At 50.9% G+C, this 21,386-nt stretch overlaps 1 protein-coding gene and 1 non-coding gene across 2 annotated transcripts in view; both read left to right on the top strand.

Moving 5' to 3' along the window:
- Nucleotides 1-20,284, top strand: part of LOC115533561 (neuroligin-4, X-linked) — a 20,464-nt gene extending 180 nt beyond the window's left edge. The window contains exons 1-8 of the mRNA XM_030344108.1: nt 1-867; nt 3,141-3,293; nt 7,806-7,991; nt 9,413-9,863; nt 12,255-12,468; nt 13,253-13,377; nt 18,220-18,844; nt 19,717-20,284. The exon at nt 1-867 is cut by the window's left edge and continues 180 nt beyond it. Coding sequence (XP_030199968.1) covers nt 348-867; nt 3,141-3,293; nt 7,806-7,991; nt 9,413-9,863; nt 12,255-12,468; nt 13,253-13,377; nt 18,220-18,844; nt 19,717-20,124 — 2,682 coding nt within the window. The 5' untranslated portion in view covers nt 1-347 and the 3' untranslated portion in view covers nt 20,125-20,284. The remainder of the gene's footprint in view (nt 868-3,140; nt 3,294-7,805; nt 7,992-9,412; nt 9,864-12,254; nt 12,469-13,252; nt 13,378-18,219; nt 18,845-19,716) is intronic.
- On the top strand, nt 17,525-17,643 carry LOC115533738 (5S ribosomal RNA). Its single transcript, XR_003974236.1, has one exon. It is a non-coding gene; the product is annotated as a 5S ribosomal RNA (ribosomal RNA).
- Nucleotides 20,285-21,386: the final 1,102 nt, after the last annotated feature.

The raw sequence follows: 21,386 nt of genomic DNA, 5'->3' as shown, positions 1-21,386 counted from the left end.
AAGCCCAACTCAGCTACACTCTCCAAGTTTCTCACGATACACACACACACACACACACACACACACACACACACACACACACACACACACACACACACACACACACACACACACACACACACACACACACACACACACACACACACATACAGAGGCCGTGGTGTGTGATATGGATCAAGTAGAACAGCATCAGCAACTGAGTGTGGCTGCCAAACACCTCTGAACGGTAAAGGCCCCCCCACACCTCACCGCCCCCCCTTCCCCATCCCACCACTCAGCTCCTCTTCAGCTCCCTGATTGGTTGTCCATCTTGCTCCCTCCTTACCTCCGACTGCCCCCAGCAGACCATGTCTCTGTCCATCACCAGGAGAACTCCCCCTCCTCCCCTCCCTCCTCTCTCCCTCCCCCGTCGGACTCTGCGCCCTCTGGCCCAGACCCCCCTCTCCTCCTCCTCCCTCCCCCTCTCCCTGCTCCTCCTGCTCCTCCTCCCCCCCTCCCCCCTGCCGGCGGTCTCCGCTCAGCAGTCGGTCCCGGTGGTCTCCACGGCGCAGGGCCGCATCCGGGGCCTCCTGACGGCGCTGCCGTCCGACCTTCTCGGGCCCGTCATCCAGTACCTGGGGGTCCCCTACGCCCGCGCCCCCACCGGGGACCGCCGCTTCCAGGCGCCTGAGCCCCCCCTGCCCTGGCCGGGCATCCGCAATGTGACGCAGTTTGCGCCGGTGTGCCCGCAATCGCTGGACGAGAGGAGCATGCTGGGGGACATGATGCCCTCCTGGCTCACCGCCAACCTGGACATCGCCGCCACCTACCTCACACACCAGAGCGAGGACTGCCTCTACCTCAACATCTACGTGCCCACCGAGGAGGGTGAGCAGCGGCCATGACGGCTCCTCTGTGTGTGTGTGTTTATGTGTGTGTGTATGTGTGTGTGTGTATGTGTTTGTGTGTGTGTGTATGTATGTGTGTGTGCATGCGTGTGTGTGTGTGTGTGTGTGTGTGTGTGTGTGTGTGTGTGTGTGTGTGTGTGTGTGTGTGTGTGTGTAGGTGTGTCTCTGTCTGTGTGTGTGTATCTGTGTGTGTGTATGTGTCTGCTCGCTCGTGGTTGCGGGTCCTCCTCATTCATCAGTGTGTGAATCATAGCTCCGCCTCCTACCGACGAGATGCGTAGCTGTTCACCAGGAGTCGTACTCGCATCCTAGCGCTGCAGAAGGGGTAGTGTTGGGTCTGGAGAAGTGCAGCAGAACTCCGCTGAGGTTTGGACCAGGCTAACCCCTCTGAAGGGTCTGGACCAGGCAGAACCCCTCCTAGGGGTCTTGACTAGGCAGAACCCCTCTGAAGGGTCTTGACCAGGCAGAACCCCTCTGAGGGGTCCGGACCAGGCAGAACCTCTCTGAAGGGTTTGGACCAAGCAGAACCCCTCTGAAGAGTCTGGACCAGGGAGAACCCCTCTGAGGGGTCCGGACCAGGCAGAACCCCTCTAATGGGCCTTTCACACCGCCGCAAAATCAGAGCCGGTTCCGGGCCAGTTCGGAGCTAGGGCCAGTGCTTTGGTTTCACACCGCCAAAGAACTGGCTCCGGCCTCTCAAAACCGGTTCAACTCCAGCCCAACTTTTGAGCTGGGCTAGAACTAGAACTGCTTTTACGCCGGGGGCAGGGGGCGGGGTTATCTGTACCTTCATAAACAGGAAGACCAACGAAGACCGGCATTTTTAAAACACAGAAGTAAACAATGGACGTGAATCCGTGTATGGTTCGTTCTTTGAATATTCCGATTTAAAACAGAGTCCTCTTTAGTTTTTTCTGATTTTGTTTTAAAACGGAATATTCAAAGAACGAACCATACGCGGATTGAATCGAAGACGAAATTGTTGTTGTTGTGTTTGAAACTGGCGCGAGGGTTCTTCTTCTTATTGTACAGTTCCGGCAGGGCGGGAGGGTTGCTGGGAAAGCGGAGACGTTTGCAGTGACGTCATGACGTTGCTCACACCGGCTCCATGGCTGGCTCTGGCCGGTGTGAAACCAACTGGTTCTTAACTGGGATAAGGCTGGAACCTGTTTGGAACTGGCCCTAGCACCAGCCTGGAACTGGCTCTTGGTTCTTTTTGGTGTGAAAGCCCCATAAGTGGCCTGGACCAGGCAGGAGTGTATGTAGCTCTGCAGCAGCCCCGACGACCCAACAACAAAGGGACCATGGAGAGAGCAGCCACGGAGAGAGCAGCCACGGAGAGAGCAGCCATGGAGAGAGCAGCCATGGAGAGGGCAGCAGCATGTTGTGTCGGGGGAGATGAGTTAGGGAGAGAGAGAGCGTTCCTATGGCGATGTGCACATACCGAGGAGATCTGTTCCCTGCTCAACATGAAGGAGACCCATCCTGCTGAAGTACATGGATACATGGAGACACACAGACAGACACACAGACAGACAAACAGACCAATGGGCAGACAATTAGGCAGACAGACAGACTACATGGACTGATAGACAGGCAGACAGACACACAGACCAATGGACAGACAAACAGAATAGATGGACAGATAGACAGACAGACACACAGAGCAATGGACCGACAAGCAGGTAGACAGACAGACTAGATGGAAAGATAGACAGACAGAAGGACGGACAGACAATCGGACTGACAGGCAGACAATCAGACAAACAGGCAGGAAGACAGGCAGATACTGCCTTATAGGAGCAAATATGTGTAGAGAAAGGCATTCAGTATGGTGTGTAGGTACAAGTGGGACCATCCACACACACACACACACACACACACACACACACACACACACACACACACACACACACACACACACACACACACACACACACACACACACACACACACACATACACACGATCAAATCCCAACAGGAGGTAATGTGTTCAGAATACCTGCTGGAACAGCTCACTGGGTGATGTTGTGTTGCCTTGATCCTTGGCTGAGACACATTGCTGAGCCATATGGCACGGAGCGGATTTATTTTAATGATGGATCTCATTCTCTGCCTGTCTCTTTACCTCTCTCTCTCTCTCTCTCTCTCTCTCTCTCTCTCTCTCTCTCTCTCTCTCTCTCTCTCTCTCTCTCTCTCTCTCTCTATCTCTCGCCCTCCAAATAACTTTCTCTGTCTTTCTCTCTCCCCAGACATCCACGAGGAGGGGGGCCAGCGGCCGGTGATGGTGTACGTCCACGGCGGCTCCTACACCGAGGGCACAGGGAACATGATGGACGGCAGCGTGCTGGCCAGCTACGGCAACGTCATCGTCATCACCCTCAACTACCGCCTCGGCGTGCTCGGTACGAACCGCCACTCATGTCCGGGTTGTGTTGTAGGTACGATCTGAGAGCTGTGAAGTTAGAGGGAGGGAAATAGTGGAAGAGAGGTTCTGAAAGCAAACAACAAAGAATCTTCCCCTCTCTCCTCCATCTCTGCTCCCTCCCTCTCTGCTCCCTCCCTCCCTCCCTCTCTGCTCCCTCCCTCCCTCCCTGATCCCTCCCTCCTCCCTCCCTCTCTTCTCCCTCCCTCTCTGCTCCCTCCCTCCCTTCCTCTGCTCCCTCCCTCCCTCCCTCTCTGCTCCCTCCCTCCCTCCCTGCTCCCTCCCTCCTCGCTCCCTCTCTGCTCCCTCCCAACTCCCTCCCTCTCTTCTCCCTCCCTCTCTGCTCCCTCCCTCCCTTCCTCTGCTCCCTCCCTCCCTCCCTCACTCTCCCCTCCCTCTCTCTCTCCCCTCCCTCCCTTTCTGCTCCCTCCTTTCCCGCCTTTCTCGCCTTTCTCCACAATTGAGAGGGGTTACATTCACGCACCTGTGATTGACAAGCAAGATGGATTCCCAAAACCAATCAGGGAAGAGATTCCCTGATTGGTCAGGAATGAGCCCGGGGCGGTCTCAGGTGTGAATTGAAACCTAGAGCGGCAGACTCTAGGTTCACAGAGACACTGCATAAAGACAGGCGTGGCCTGCTGTGTTGTATCTGTTGACGGTACACCCATCCAACCCCCTGCTGTGTGGCCCTCAGCCTCTGCCCGCTCACATGGTGCGGAGAGCCTCAGTGCTGTGTGTGATACCATGGCTGCTCTCATCTCAGTACTGTGTGTGTTAGCATGGCTGCTCTCATCTCAATACTATGTGTGTTAGCATGGCTGCTCTCATCTCAGTGCTGTGTGTGTTAGCAAGGATGACCTCATTAGCTCTGGCTGTGGCCTCTCAGCCAGTGGCGTTGCGGGCGTTTGAAACAGGGTCACGCGCCCGTGAAGATGTGATGGTTGATGTAGTGTTGGCGGTTCTTGTGCTCACTGCACCGGCGGTTGGCGGTCTCTCTCAGAGACTTTGGCGGGAGTTGGCACCGCCATTCCTGTGTATATTTAGAGGCTTCTTTGGCTAAGCGGTGGAAAAGGTCGGCGCTGACCTGAGATCTGTCCTCTGCAGTGCTGCCGTCACTGGTGCAGTGGGAGAGCGTTTCAGTGCTTTAAGACTGAAAATAAACCACTGGAAAAAAAATACATTAGGAAGACGGATGACTGGAGTGGGGTGGGGGGGCACTATTGCTGTTTGACAGTGGTCAATCACTCGGTCGATAGGTATGTTGAAAGAAACACACACACACACACACACACACACACACACACACACACACACACACACACACACACACACACACACACACACACACACACACACACACGTACACACACACACACACACACACACACAAACACACACACACACGTACACAAATACACACACACACACACACGCTCTGCTTTGGTCTCTATATTAAGTGTCTGTCTCTTTAAATGTACACCTCATTTCTGTCTCTTTGTCGTTTTAATTTCCACCTCCGCTCTCATAGTTATTTCTGGAGAGCGCCATAAGAGCCGTTCTATCAAACGCTTTCTTTATCAAAGCTAGCTCGAACAGCTAGCATTAAGTTGTTTTTGTCTTTAAACTCAACTCTTATGTGACTTCACACTCACATTTCTCCCCACCATCTGGATTATTTCACCCCTGAATGAGCGATGCTGTGTGGAGCCGTAGTGGGACGCGCCGCCCCCCCGAGGAGCTCTTTGTCCTGGGAGTGATTACATGGTTAGCACCGCCATCCCTGGTGGGGACGCTGCCCCCCGGGCCCCCCGCGCCTCCCTCCTCCCTGTCTGCTGGGCTCCAAGCGCATCCCGTCACCTCGCCCAATCACATCTTCCTCATCGCTGTCTAAAAGAGGAAAGGCTCACATACTTCTCCCCCACCCCCAAAACCTCAGACACACAAACACACACTCACACGCACACACAGACACACACACACACGCACACACGCACGCACGCACGCACGCACGCACACAGCCAGGCAGGCAGGCAGAAAGGCAGGCAGGCAGGCAGGCAGGCAGGCGCACGCACGCACACACTCACTCACGCATACACTTACACTCACACACACATACATACACACACACACACACACACATACACACACCGATGCTAGATGGTGGAGAGAAAGGCTTAGGGCCTGAATGCATAAAATATCTCACATCGGCATTTTTCCGCCATTCTTTGGCTGTCTTGTTAGACACATAAACAGCTGGTTGAATCGCAGCCTTCGGTGCATGCATGTGGTTATTCAAACATGTTTTTTCTTTAGGCAGGGAAGTCATCAGAGCAGAACTGTGACTCTTCCACTACGAGGACGTGACATGGGCTTACCCTCACTGCGTTCTGTCTTGGCTGGGATGGAGCTATATACAGGCAGGAGGAGGGGACTTGATAGGAAGCTAAATTGAGGGATGTGTCCCCTCAGAGGTTTGTCTTGTTTGCTGAGGCTCTGAGAAGGCGGTCCCCGTCTCCCACAGGTGATATTGAAATCCTCTTCAGCTCCCACTGTGGCTGGTGTCTATTTGAGGGTTTTCCCTTCACTGTGCTTAGTGAACCCATCCAACAGCCAACTCACTCAGACTCCTCTCATCTTCTTGCTCTTCATCTCCCTTTACCTTTCTCTCACTATGTCTGTCTGTCTGTCTGTCTGTCTGTCTGTCTGTCTGTCTGTCTGTCTGTCTGTCTGTCTGTCTGTCACACACACACACACACACACACACACACACACACACACACACACACACACACACACACACACACACACACACACACACACACACACACACACACACACACACACATAGACAGACAGACACACACAGACACTCTCTCTCCTTTTCTCTGTCTCTGTCTCTCTGTCTCTCTGTCTCTCTGTCTCTCTGTCTCGCTCTCTCTCTCTCTCTCTCTCTCTCTCTCTCTCTCTCTCTCTCTCTCTCTCTCTCTCTCTCTCTCTCTCTCTCTCTTTCTCTATTCAATTCAAAGGGTCGTATTAGCATGGAGAACTTACGTTTACATTGACAAAGCACAAAATGTTTGAATAAGTCTGAAACATTTTTGTAGCCTAAACCAAAGAAAAGTAAAAGTTTCAACCAACATCGCCCTCTCTTTGTCTCTCTATGTCAGCAGCACCATTGTGTTTGTCCCCTCCACTTCATCACCACCGTCTTCATCTCCATTTCCAAGGCAGCAGCGTCTTTACCCTTCATCTTCATCCTCCTCCCTGAGCGCGTAGCGTGTTGCACGTAGTGCGTAGCGTGTTGCGCGTAACGTGTAGCTTGAGGTGAGCCCAGATGCATGACGGACAGCTGAACAAGTTGCTAATCCAACTGTTTGAAAAGCTACTATTCCACAAAACTTTTGCGACACACAGACATGCACACACACACACACACACACACACACACACACACACACACACACACACACACACACACACACACACACACACACACACACACACACACACACACACACACACACACACACACACGGAAATTCTCATTATCATCTAATTTGACAATGATATGCCTTATTTGCATAAGAAAGAAAAAAAATCGGAAAATGGAAAACAATTGATGGAATGTATTATTTTCTCAAAGACGTCTTTCTGGCTCATTATACGTGCAGAAGTCTGAGCTGGAGAGGAACGCTTCTGCAGTAATGAGATATAGAGGGAGGAGGCTCTGTTATAAGCCTTTGTGCTTTCATAACAACTCAAGCAGCAAAGGGAATAATGGATGCCTTCTCCTGTTTGTGTGTGTGTGTGTGTGTGTGTGTGTGTGTGTGTGTGTGTGTGTGTGTGTGTGTGTGTGTGTGTGTGTGTGTGTGTGTGTGTGTCTGTGTGTGTGTGTGTGTTCTCGTGTGAAGGAGAGAAGGAGAGAGTTTTTCAGTTTGTCTGAGTTTGTGTGCGTGCATATTCTCCATGCATGGCTCATGTTGTGGACGTGTGCATGTATGTGCATGAACATGTCTGTATTTATGTCTGTTTGTGTGCATGTCCGTGATCATGTATCACATGCAGACCACAGCTCTGGGCTGAAACGTATCGTGGTTCAACCCAAGGCTAAGGAAGCTAGCTCATCCTTCCATTGTTCCTCCCCAGAAACATTTGGCTGTGTGTGTTTGTGTGTGTTTGTGTATGGGTATGTGTGTGTGTGAGTGCTTACGTGTTTGTCTGTGTATGTATGTGTGTGTATATGTGTTTGTGTGTTTGTCTGTGTGTGTGTATGTGTGTGTGTGTGTGTGTTTGTATATGTGTTTATGTGTTTGTCTGTGTCTGATTATGTGTCTGTTTTTGTGTATGTGTGTATGTGTGTATGTGTGAATGTGTGTATGTCTGCGTGTGTATTTGTGCGCAATGACGTTCCTGAAGTGACAAGCTTGTCGTGCTTCAAGCTTGCCTGCTCTCCCACTGACTGAGTCCCCCGGGCGGGTTGTGTCTCCAGGGTTCCTGAGCACCGGGGACCAGGCGGCCAAGGGGAACTACGGCTTGCTGGACCAGATCCAGGCCCTGCGCTGGGTCAAGGAGAACATCGCCGCCTTCGGTGGAGACCCTGACCGGGTCACCGTGTTCGGCTCCGGGGCCGGGGCCTCTTGCGTCAGCCTTCTCACCCTGTCCCACTACTCTGAGGGTAACACTACACACACAACGCCTTACAGTACAGTGTGCTACTGTACTCTGAGGGTAACACTAAACACACGACACCTTACAGTACATTGTGCTACTGTACTCTGAGGGTAACACTAAACACACAACACCTTTCAGTACAGTGTAGTATGGTACTTTACACAAACAACAGTTTACAGTACAGTGTAGTAGTGAACTCTGAGGGTAACACTACCCACCCAACACCTTACAGTACAATGTAGCCCCAAGCTAGTCCCGACCCCCGGGTTTAGTGTGCACCCACACATCAGCTGCAGGTGTGACCCAGCCTCCATTACCCCTCGTCCAATCACAAGGCACCGCACCACAATGCAATTACAGTTCAGCGCAATGAGGAACAACCAGGAAAAGCAATGTAGAATATAATGCAATGTAAAACAGTCACTAGAGTACTGCATTATACCATGTAATACAATATAAGGCCTAATATAGTGCATCCGATATATGAGGCATTGTATTATGTTACATGGTATAATAATATATGTACTGCATTGGAATAGTTGTTAATTAATACATTTTTTCATGTTGCTGTATTGTTTATTTTGAAGTGGGGAAATTAATAGCCTGCCCACAAAAGCAAAGGAAAACAGTTAAATAAAAGTGAGGAGTGAACAAACCATACACATAATGCATTCATGCGTTATGTTGTGTCATGTTGTGCGCAGTCTGAACATGTTTTGTGTGTGTGCTTCCATTTATGGGCTTAGGGTATGAACGGCTGTGTGTGTGTTATGATAATGGTGTGTACGTGTGTATATATACATATATATATACATATTCATGCATGTCGACATGTGCATCCAAGAATGAAACGCCTGGCATGCGTGAGAGGATGAGTGTGTCCCAGCATTCATGAGACTGTATTTATATGTGCATTCATGTGTTTATTCATGTGTGTCTATCTGTGCTTATGTGCTCATGTGTTTATGTGTGTGTGTGTGTGTGTGTTTGTATGGTGTGTATGTGTGTGTGTGTGTGTGTGTGTGTGTGTGTGTGTGTGTGTGTGTGTGTGTGGGTATGTCTGTGTGTCTGTGAGTCTGTGTGTGTGTGTGTTTATCGATATGTTTATCTGATTGTCTGTGTGTGTGTATATGTGTGTGTGTGTGTGTGTATGTGTGCGTGTATGTGTGTGTTTGTGTGTATGTGTGTATATATGTTTATGTGTTTGTCTGTGTATGTGTGTGTGTTTGTGTGTATTTGTGTGTGTGTATATGTGTGTATGTAAGTGTTGGTCTGTGTGTTTGTGTGTGTGTATACTGTATGTGTGTATGTTTGTTTGTTTGTGTGGTTGTCTGTGTGTATGTATGTTTGTGTGTTTGTCTGTGTCTCTGTGTGTACATGTGTGTGCGTGTTTATGTGTGTGTGTGCGCCTGCACTCCCCCACAGACCTGTTCCACCGAGCCATCATCCAGAGTGGCAGTGCTCTGGCCAGCTGGGCGGTCAACTACCAGCCCAGCAAGTACGCCCAGCAGCTGGGGGAGCGGGTGGGCTGCGGGATCCACGACAGCACCCAGCTGGTGGCCTGCCTCCAGGGCCGCAGCTACCGCGAGCTGGTGGAGCAGACCGTCACGCCCGCCAAGTACCACACTGCCTTCGCGCCCGTCATCGACGGGGACGTGATCCCGGATGACCCTCAGATCCTCATGGAGCAGGGAGAGTTCCTGAACTACGACGTCATGCTGGGCGTCAACCAGGGCGAGGGCGTCAAGTTCGTGGAGGGCATTGTGGACTCGGAGGACGGCGTCACCGCAGAGGACTTTGACTTTGCCGTGTCCGACTTCGTGGACAGTCTGTACGGCTACCCCGAGGGCCGCGACACGCTGAGGGAGAGCATACGGTAGGTGGGGAGCGGGACCCCACTGGGAGCCCAGTAGGGCACTGGGATACCAGTAGGGCACTGGTACACACTTGCGGCTCTTGGAGACCAGGGCGGCACTGGGAGACCAGGACGGCACTGGGAGACCAGGACGGCACTGGGAGACCAGTGAGTCTCTGGGAGACCAGTGAGTCACTGGGAGACCAGGGCAGCTCTGGGAGACCAGTGAGGCTCTTGGAGACCATGGCGGGACTGGGAGACCAGTGAGGCTCTGGGAGACCAGTGAGGCTCTGGGAGACCAGTGAGGCACTGGGGGACCAGTGCAGCACTGGGACGGGCTTGCTGGCATGGCGGTAGTGTTGGTCACTCTGCCATAAGATTTGAAAATGCATTTAAAATCTTTAAATCTGTTCATTTTGAGTTTTTTTCTTCTATTTTCTGCATACTTTGGTGCCATGGATTTAGATTTAGAGAACGCTATTGTCTGTCGACAGTGGAACTGAAACCCGTGCCCCAACACGTGGGAAACGTTAGAGCTATGAACACACTATAACTCGGGAGCCTCTCTGTGACACTAGCCGCGTTTACATGGCACATCTGATCCGCATAGATTTCTATGCGGAATAGATCTGTTCCTAAAATGTGTTCCGAATGTACTGTATACATGGCAGTAACAAAAGTGTCCGTTATGTCTCTCGCGCACACCTGACACAACTCTGGACCGGCGGCGACATAATGGATGTCTTATCACTATCGGCCTACTCATTTACAGTTATCTCGGACGCACGCGGACACTACGATACGCAAACACGTCATTAATAAACACCCATGTCCCGTCGCTTAGCAACCGGACACGCTTACCGGACTACTTTTACGGAGTGATAACAAAGACGTGAATCAGGCAATAAATCCACTTTCCTTGACAGCGGTGAAGTTCGGTGTGCTTAAAAGTACAGACGGAGCTCAGTGGACCAATTGCGAACTACTGCGGCTGCTCTAAGTTAAACCCCAATCTATTCGGAATAAGTGTATACATGGCGATTAAAACGGACTACACCACCTCTTCTATTCGGCATAGAATCTATGCCGAACAGATAATTGTATTCCGAATGAGGCGTATACATGATCATTTTCTGTTCCACATAGAAATCTATGCGGAACAGATGTGTCCATGTAAACGCGGCTACTGATGGAGCCCGACCTCCATACCACACGCTGCTTGCCTGGAAACACATTCTGTGCCACGATATCATTTGAAAGGCTTCCCTCAAGCGTAACTTGCCAGGACGTTGATCCATTTCTTTGTTCTTATCCCCACTATGTAGTTTATTTCACTAAGTGTAAACACAGCAGCAGTAAACAGTGGAAGACAGAGCCTGGTGTTAGTTCACCAGGACACCACGGCCCCGAACAGTGCATGCTGTTGGTTCCACGGCCCCGAACTGCACCTGGTATTAGTGAGGTTCACCAGGACACCACGGTCCAGAACAGAGCCTGATGTTAGTTCACCAGGACAACGCTGTCCAGAACAGAGCCTGGTGTTATAGAGAATCACCAGGACACAGTGGTCTAGAACAGCCCCTGGTGTTAGTTCACCAGGACACAGCGGTCCAAAACAGGGGCTGGTGTTAGTGTGGTTCACCAGTACACAGCAGAGAACAGAGCCTGGTTTTAGAGAGGTTCACCAGGACACAGCGGAGAACAGAGCCTGGTGTTAGTGAGGTTCACAAGGACACAGGGGTCAAGAACAGGGTCTGGTGTTAGTGAGGTTCACCAGGACATAGGGGTCAAGAACAGGGCCTGGTGTTAGTGAGGTTCACCAGGACACAGCGGAGAACAGAGCCTGGTGTTAGGGAGGTTCACCAGTACACAGCAGTCGAGTCTTTCTTCTAAACCTTCTGATCGTGTCCTATTCTCTGTAATAGCATGGCTCTGTGGGAGTAGGATTGTTTCTGCAGACACTGTAATTAAAACCAAAGAAATATGCACATTGGTTTTGTTTGGGCAAAATAATGTCAAATAATTAGATTTCCGCTGTAACTCTGTCTTAGGACTAAGTCATAAAAAAGTTTAGCATACATTAAATTTAAATTTAAATCCACTAACATAATACCTGGGTAAGGTGTGATTAGTGCAGGATACCGTATATTTCTGGTTTAAAACAGGAACAGCATTTGGAATGAAGGAGTTCTTATTTTTTAGATCAATAGATTATTGATTTATTTGTGGATTGGTTGATTAATAAACACATACAGGTTGGCTGACAATCAGATGACATTCAGATGATCCATGACTGATCATGACCTTGGGTTAGTTAGTAATGAGTTAGTCATGGCCTTGGGGTTAGTGAGTAATGAGTTACAGTTAGTCCTGGCCTTGGGGTTCGTGAATAATGACTGACCCCTGCTCCAGGTTCATGTACACAGACTGGGCGGACCGGGACAACGCCGAGACCCGGCGCAAGACCCTAGTGGCGCTGTTCACGGACCACCAGTGGGTGGCGCCGGCCGTGGCCACCGCCGACCTCCACGCCCAGTATGGCTCGCCCACTTACTTCTACTCCTTCTACCACCACTGCCAGAGCGAGGCCACGCCCCCCTGGGCTGACTCCGCCCACGGCGACGAGGTGAGAGGAGGGAGGGAGGGAATGTGAGAGAGAGAGAGAGAGAGAGAGAGAGAGAGAGAGAGAGAGAGAGAGAGAGAGAGAGAGAGAGAGAGAGAGAGAGAGAGAGAGAGAGAGAGAGAGACAGAGAGAAACAGAGAGAGACAGAGAGCCATTAGCATGGTGATGTGGCTCACTAAGGCGTGACACAGTGATGTGTGTGGGGGCTGCTGGCTGCAGGGTGATGTATGTGCAGGGTGCAGGGTGGGGGTGCCTGGAGGAGGCGCTGGTGAAATAGGGCCTCTGAGGTGCAGCCAGGCCAGAACAGAGTCCAATACCTCTGGCAGATAGGAAATAACCGTCAGGACAGCAGCGCTTGATTTAATTTAATTCACAAGCCCTGAATCAATTGGATTACGATTACTAAGTCAAGTCGGCATCGGCCAAGTGGAGCCCAGATTTGAAGTGTTTATGGAAATCCTTCTTGTGCACACTCTGATGGAAGTATATGTTTCTGTTTGTGTGTGTGTGGCTGTGTGTGCATATGTGTGTGCTTAATATTGCATTTTTTGTGTGTATCTGCTTCTTTGTGTGTATCTGTTTGTTTGTATCTGTTTATGTGTGTGTGAGTGTGTGTGTGTGTGTGTGTGTGTGTGTGTGTGTGTGTGTGTGTGTGTGTGTGTGTGTGTGTGCTTGTGCGTGCCTGTGAGTGTTTGTGTGTTTGCGGTGTGCGTGTGTGTGTGCGTCTGTGTATTTGTCCGCATGTGTGTCGGTGTGTGTGTGTGTGTTTGTGCGTGTGTGTGTGCAGGTGCCGTATGTGTTTGGTGTGCCCATGGTGGGACCCACTGATCTGTTCAACTGCAACTTCTCGAAGAATGACGTGATGCTGAGTGCAGTGGTCATGACCTACTGGACCAACTTCGCCAAGACCGGGTGAGCTGCTCAGCTTTAACACCAATGACTTTATCTGAATGATCTCACTGATATCGACATCCAAGAACTCCTCTGTGCATGGTGTCAGAGGAAACAGGAGAACATAAGAGATTAACACAAGTCTCAGTCTAATAATATACGCACTAATTGTATGTCGTACTTAGTTACAGTACTTAGTTGTGTAGCATCTTCTCCTAGAAATCTGTGTGTGGGTGTGTGTTTATGTGTTTGTGTGTATATGTGTGTGTTTGTCTAAATGGGTTAACCTAGCAATTGTTAGTGCTTGGCACTTGGTTCTATGAAAATCCTGACTGTGCCAACATGTATTGTTGTTTCTCTTTCTTCTGACAAATGTACTTATTGTAAGTCGCTTTGGAGCGTCTGCTAAATGCCCTAAATGTTAATGTTAATGTAAAGGGTTTCACTGAGGGTATTTCCGGCCTTCTGTCTGGCATCTGGAGAAGCAGAGCTAATTTTTCGAGCATGTTTCAAAAGTATGGTTTTTTACCTCTTCATTTTATAATTAAATTAACTTCAAAACATTCGTATCAAAACAGACATGGTAACATGTCTGAAACACATTGAACAGGATTATACTGCCGGGAGAGTCCACACACGCTACAGAATACCACTCAAACTGCTCCCTGACCACCAAAGACATGAAACACAGATATCCACAACACCAAAACCCTGAGTGAGAAACCAGCATGACTGCGTGTGTTGGCCTGTTTCCGGTAGGAATACTTTATCTTGCTTATCCATCTAATGTGTTGGGTGAAGTTTAGTCTATATTTTCAAGAAACAGACCTCTCTCAACGAAAACACAACAAGGCCAAGATAGCGATCCATGATGTCATTAAGGGGTCATCTTTGGCAGCGAGAAGCAGCAGGCTCGGCGGGGACGGTGACAATGAACGTGCTTTATGAGAGAGCATGCCGCGGGCTGTGGCTCTGACCTACCTCCCTAAGTGCACCCATCACCGCCGAACACATTCCCTGGGTTGTGTGGGCAGGGTTGGTATAATATCTATATGTATATCTCTCTATGTGCTGATGATATCTGAAGCCTTTCAGTTTGGAATTAAACATAGTACTCATCTTCGGCCTAAGGAAACTTCCTTCCACTGAGTTTTTGCAGTCTTTGCAGTCTGTTGGTTTCCACGATTAAGGGAAAAGCTGCCAAAGACAGAATGTCTAAAAAGACGTATAAAGGAAATCTATGATGGCATGCTATGATGTTGTCCAGCAGAGGTTGAGTGAAAGTCAGAGGGACGGAGAGAAGAGGAATGGTATTAAATGCCTTTAATGGTAGAAATTACGGCAGAGCAGAGATAAACAAATTGCTGTAGAGTCAGACATTTGCCTAAGAGAAGCTTTCCATCCTGATAGTTCCATACACAGTATAATAGCCTAAAAATTGAAAAGTTCTTCAACAAAATGCTGTCTTGCATTAAGCTTTGAAAAGGCAGTGTCTGAATTGATACATCAGAAGGTCATTTTGAAGGCAGGCATAGAACAGCAACAACAACACGCTGGTTATAACATATTCTCAGAGCGTATTCTCAACCAGACAATAGCCCTTGAAACCAGCCATTAAAGAAGTAAAACATCAACCTCATTCTGGAAAATGGTCCTCAGCCTTATGTTCAAATGCTCAAATCCTAGGAACTGTGTTTTAATAGAAGTCAAAGTAATCTACTCAAGCAAAAGAGGAATTATATTTCAGAAAGAAAATTGGCATTCAAGTTTCAGTTCCACAGTGACTAGCCACACATATAATTAATCAGTGTACTCCCTGCTCCTCTTCTTTAATCTCTCCTCTCCTCTCCTCTCTACTCTCCTCTCCCCTCCTATCCTCTCTCATTTGCCCTACTCTCATCTCTCCTCTCCTCTCTCCTCTCCTCTTTTTCCCTCTCCACTCCGCTCTCCTTTGCCCTCCTCTTCCTCTTCTGTCCTCTCTACTCTCCTCTCCTCTCCTCTCCCCTCCTCCCCTCTCCTTTCCTCTCCTCTCCTCTCTATTCTCCCCCCCCCCCATCTCCTCTCCTCTCCTCCCCCCTCTCCTCTCCTCTCTCTCCTCCCCTCTTCTCTCCTTGCTCTGTTTGAAGTGCCCTGATTCCTGCAGTATTGCGTGGTGGCTGCTTGTCGCTCCACTCTGACTCTCATACATGATAGATGGATCTGAGTGGAGGGCCAGCGTCTCTCTGTCTCTCAGCGGGACCGAGTGGGAGCAATCACCACTAATTACCTCTACAGACGCACCCACCTCGGAGACCCCTTCAGAGGCGCAAGGACATCTGCAGGATGTGTGATCTAAATCCCCCCCCCACCTTCTGCCCCAAGAACACACTCCTCCCCCCCACTCACACACTCCTCCCCCTCGCCGACACACTTCTCCACCTCGCTCACACACTCCTCCCCCCCCTCGCTCACACACTCCTCCCCCTCGCCCACACACTCTTCCCCCTCGCTCACACACTCCTCCCTCCACTCACACACTCCTCCCCCTCGCTGACACACTCCTCCCCCTCGCTCACACTCCTTCCCCCCACTCACACACTCCCCCCCCACTCACACACTCCTCCCCCTCGCTCACACACACCCCCCCCACTCACAAACTCATTGGTCTCTCTCTCTCTCTCTCTCTCTCTCTCTCTCTCTCTCTCTCTCTCTCTCTCTCTCTCTCTCTCTCTCTCTCTCTCTCTCTCTCTCAACCACTCCCAACGCGACGCCGCCTCACCTGCAGGGACATCAGCCCCTCCCCCTGCAGGTGGGCGGCTCATTGGTCTCTCTCTCTATCTCTCTCTCTCCCTCTCTCTCTCTCTCTCACTCTCTCTCTCCCTCTCTCTTCCGCTCTCTCCCTATTCTGGCTGTAAAAAAGTATTACCAATGCGTTTATGAATGTCAGCGCATTCATCTGGGCAATGTCAGGCGAGTCAATGGAGCCTCAGAGAAACACAGACATGATTACCCCTGACGACGGCGCTGCCACAGATACTCTGCCTGCATTTTAATTACACAGCAGCTCCTCCCAGGGAGCGATGCTTCCACGGGGCCGCTGCACCCAATGGGTTACAAACAATCCAACAATGTCAACAAACCCAAATCTAGTTGGCACCACTTCAGATGCAGCTTGCAGCTCTCTCTCTCGCTCTCTCTCTCTCTCTCTCTCTCTCTCTCTCCCTCTCTCTCTCTCTCTCTCTCTCTCTCTCTCTCTCTCTCTCTCTCTCTCTCTCTCTCTCTCTCTCTCTCTCTCTCCCTCTCTCTCTCTCCTCCCCTCTCTCTCTCTCTCTCTCTCTCTCTCTCTCTCTCTCTCTCTCTCTCTCTTTCAGTCTCTCTCACTCTCTCGCTCTCTCTCTGTGATGGAAATATGACATGCACATGCACATGAGTGACCACGGAGGATGGGCCTGTGTTCATCCCTCCACCACCACAGTATCTCTGCTGCTGGGGTAGAGATGAGTGACAGCCCGGCGTCTCCTCTTAGTTGCCCCATGTCGCAGCCCCTAGAGACTGAGCGCAATCTCTGGTATCTCTGGGTGTCTCAGGGTATCTCTGGGTATCTCAGAGTATCTCTGGGTGTCTCTGGGTATCTCTGGTATCTCTGGTATCTCTGGGTATCTATGGGTATCTCTGATATCTCTGGGTATCTCTGGGTATCTCCGGGTATCTTGGGTATCTCTGGGTATCTCTGGTATCTTTGGTATCTCTGGATATCTCTGGGTATCTCTGGTATCTCTGGTATCTCCGGGTATCTCTTGGTATCTCTAGTATCTCTGGTTATCTCCAGGTAACTCTGGAATCTGTGGCTATTCTGGGTATCTCTTTTGTATCTCTGGGTATCTCTGGGTATCTCTAGTATCTCTGGTTATCTCCAGGTAACTCTGGAATTTGCGGCTATTCTGCGTATCTCTGTGTATCTCCAGGTATCTCTGGGTATCTTTGGTATCTCTGGGTATGTCTGTGTATCTCTGGGTATTTCTGGGTATCTCTGAGTGCCTCTGGGTATATCCAGGTATCTCTGGGTATCTCTGGTATCTCTGGTGCTCCTCATGGGTCAGAGCATCAGCTTGCTGTATCCAGTCCATTGGACTGAACTCTAAACATAGCGTATCTTCAGAATGAGTCAGACAGTTTCCCTGACACATTAACATATGGCCTTACCACCATGGACACGCCCGATCTCGTCTGATCTCGGAAGCTAAACATGGTCGGGCCTGGTTAGTACTTGGATGGGAGGCCGCCTGGGAATACCAGGTACTGTAAGTGGTGTCGGGTGGTGGCCAATAGGTGGCACTCTTCCCTCTGGCCTTAACATCAGTGTGACGGGGGCACAGTGCTGTGGAAGACGCCATCTTTCGGTGGAGACGTAAAACCGAGGTCCTGACTCACTGAGGTCATAAAAGATCCCAGGGCACTTATCGCAAGAAGTAGGGATTTCCACGGTGTCCTGGCCCAACCAGGCTCATTCAATCTGGCCCCCTGAGCATCCTCCTGTATAATTGGCTGACTCATTAGTTCCCTCACTCTCCACCTCAAGCCGGTGTGTGGTGAGCGTTCTGGCGCAGATTGGCTGCCGTGCATCACCCAAGTGGGTGCTACATACTGGAGGTGGTTAGTGAGATCCCCCCTCCACTGTAAAGCGTCTTTGAGTGTCTAGAAAACCGCTACATAAATTCAATCCATTATTATTATACTTAACGCAGAAAACAGGTGCACCCCAACCAACAAAAAGGATATATTTAACAATGACTATATTAAAACATGTGTGTCCTGCAGCGACCCCAACTAATGAACAGGATGTGTTTAATAATATCTATATTTAAACGTGTGTGTGTCCTTCAGCGACCCCAACCAGCCCGTCCCCCAGGACACCAAGTTCATCCACACCAAGCCCAACCGCTTCGAGGAGGTGGCCTGGTCCAAGTACACGCCCAAGGAGCAGCTTTACCTGCACATCGGCCTGAAACCCCGCGTACGGGACCACTACCGCGCCACAAAGATCTCCTTCTGGCTGCAGCTTGTGCCCCACCTGCACCATGTCAACGAGCTGCTGCAGTCCGTCTCCTCGTTCACCCACAGCCCCTCTCCGCAGGACGACACGCCCTACTCCTACACCAAGCGCCTGGCCAAGGGCTGGCCCCCCCCAGGCAGCACCCGCCACCCCGGCTCCCAGGCGGGGGGGGCCCAGACCCCGCAGCCCCCAGACGCAGGGCCGGGCCCGGGGGAGGGGGAGCCGGGTGGGGCGCGGGTGCAGGGGGAGGACTACTCCACGGAGCTGTCGGTGACCATCGCCGTGGGCGCCTCGCTGCTCTTCCTCAACATCCTGGCCTTCGCCGCGCTGCTCTACAAGAAGGACAAGCGGAGGCTGGAGCACCGCCGGCCACGCCCACTGCCACCACCCCGCCGCGATGTCACGCCCGCCGACGTAGCCGCCCACCTGCAGGGGGAGGGGCTGATGTCGCTGCAGGTGAGGCGGCGTCGCGTTGGGAGTGGTTGAGAGAGAGAGAGAGAGAGAGAGAGAGAGAGAGAGAGAGAGAGAGAGAGAGAGAGAGAGAAAGAGAGAGAGAGAGAGAGAGATAGAGCTGCATTTGTGTGCGTTTGTATGTGTGTGTGTGTGTGTGTGTGTGTGTGTGTGTCTGTGTGTCTGCATCAGTCAACATCTCTATGTGTTTGTACACACTATGCGTGTGTGAGCAGATTCAACATGACCCTCCGCGGTGTGTGTGCAGCTCGGTGCAACTCTCTTGGTAGAGTGTGGGTGGTCTGAACCACCCTTCACCTCCTCCCGTGGTCAGAGACATAGCCTCTCTTCTCTAGGGGTGAAGAGTTAGCTGATTGTGTGATGATTAGCATCCGTATCATGACGTTGTAACCTTACACATTCAACATATGTGTGGCATGAGTTCACATTTGTCTGATCTGAATTATGTGATTGTTAATTCTTTGGATCACTTATGTTTTTCTCACCACTCAAAACCACTCTCTCAACCCTCTCTCTCTCTCAACCCTCTCTCTCTCAACCATCTCTCTCTCTCTCTCTCTCTCTCTCTCTCTCTCTCTCTCTCTCTCTCTCTCTCTCTCTCTCTCTCTCTCTCTCTCTCTCAACCATCTCTCTCTCTCTCTCTCTCTCTCTCTCTCTCTCTCTCTCTCTCTCTCTCTCTCTCTCTCTCTCACTCTCCTCTCCATCTCCATGTCTTCCTTCCTTCTAAACCCCACACACATCCCTTTGTCTCTCCTATCTCTCCATCCATCCACTCACCCTTCATCCGCCCTCTCTTGCTCTCTTCATCACCCCTCCCCCTCCTCCACCCACCCCCCTGTGTGTGTGTGGGTATCCAGGTGAAGCAGTTGGAGTGTGATGTAGCGATGGCCGACGAGCACAACAATGCTCACCACCGCCACACGCTTGACACGCTGGACGCGCTGGACGGCCTGGACACGCAGGACATCTACAGCACTCTGGACACCGTGCGCCTCACCTGCCCCCCCGACTACACCCTCACACTGCGCCGCTCCCCCGACGACGTGCCCCTCATGACCTCCCTGACCCCCGGCTCGCTGCCCGTGACCCCCGGCTCCCACCCCGTCACCCCGGCCACGCCCATGACCCCCATGACCCCGGGTTCGGTGGTGGGCCTGCGGATGAGCCACCCTCACCAGGGATACGCGCACCACAGCCCGTACAGCAACACACACCTGCCGCACACACACATCGCCGCGCACACACACTCCACCACACGCGTATAACTGTGGCAGGAAATATGCGCCCGCATACATACACACATGCAGAGAAATTCACTGCACGTTCTCATGCTAAGACGCGCATACATATGCACGCACACACACACACACACACACACACACACACACACACACACACACACACACACACACACACACACACACACACACACACACACACACACACATACACACACAAACATATGTCAGCACACACAGATACAACATCCACACATGCCTATCAAAACACGTTCATAAACACACACACACACACAAACACACACACACACACACACACACACACACACACACACACACACACACACACACACACACACACACACACACACATACACACACACACACACACACACACACACACACACACACACACACACACACACACACACACACACACACACACATATATCCACATGCACACAAATACGACATCCACACATGCATATCCACAAACCCACACACACACACACACACGAGACATAAATACCTCTAATAATTCGCCTGCAGGATCGTTACAGATTGATATGAAGAGGAACACTAACAGTAACAGGATGGACAGACAGACAGCTGTGTGTTGCATGATGGGAAACGTATGCAGAACGGAGCGTGTGGGAGTTGCAGTTCTATGCATCAGTTCTTCACCAACTGGATTGTCCGGATCAGATGTCTCAAGACTCGCTTTGGAATTTAAAATCCAGCTTTTTCTACACCTGAGGGCGATCACGGGGGCATGGAGGAAGAGATTGTTTGCAGATAATTTTACTAAGCCTCCCGGAATTATTACCTTAACAACTGGATCTGAGACTAAAGAGAAGAGAGAACGAACGGCGTTTCCCTCACGCAGACAGCTGACAGCGACTGCACCAACCTGTGAAATGTGAATGTAGCATTTTATCCACTGAAACATCAGAGGTCCTGTCTGCTGAGGATCATATAGGATTCTGAGGATACCATGGGAAGATCCAGAAGCAGAGAGAGAGACGGAGAGAGAGAGAGAGAGAGAGAGAGAGAGAGAGAGAGAGAGAGAGAGAGAGAGAGAGAGAGAGAGAGAGAGAGAGAGAGAGAGAGAGAGAGAGAGAGAGAGAGAGAGAGAGAGAGAGAGAGAGAGAGAGAGAGAGAGAGAGAGAGGAGAATGGACTCCAGTGTGATGGAGGGGAGAGTGAGTCCGGTGACTTGAGCGACCGTGAGATTTAATTAAAAGGGGGAGTTTTATCCACTGCGATGGATGCTACCTTATGCTTTTAATT

Source organism: Gadus morhua, chromosome 20 (assembly GCF_902167405.1).
Source record: "Gadus morhua chromosome 20, gadMor3.0, whole genome shotgun sequence".
NCBI lineage: Eukaryota > Metazoa > Chordata > Actinopteri > Gadiformes > Gadidae > Gadus > Gadus morhua.
This window is presented reverse-complemented; position numbering and strand designations above follow the sequence as displayed.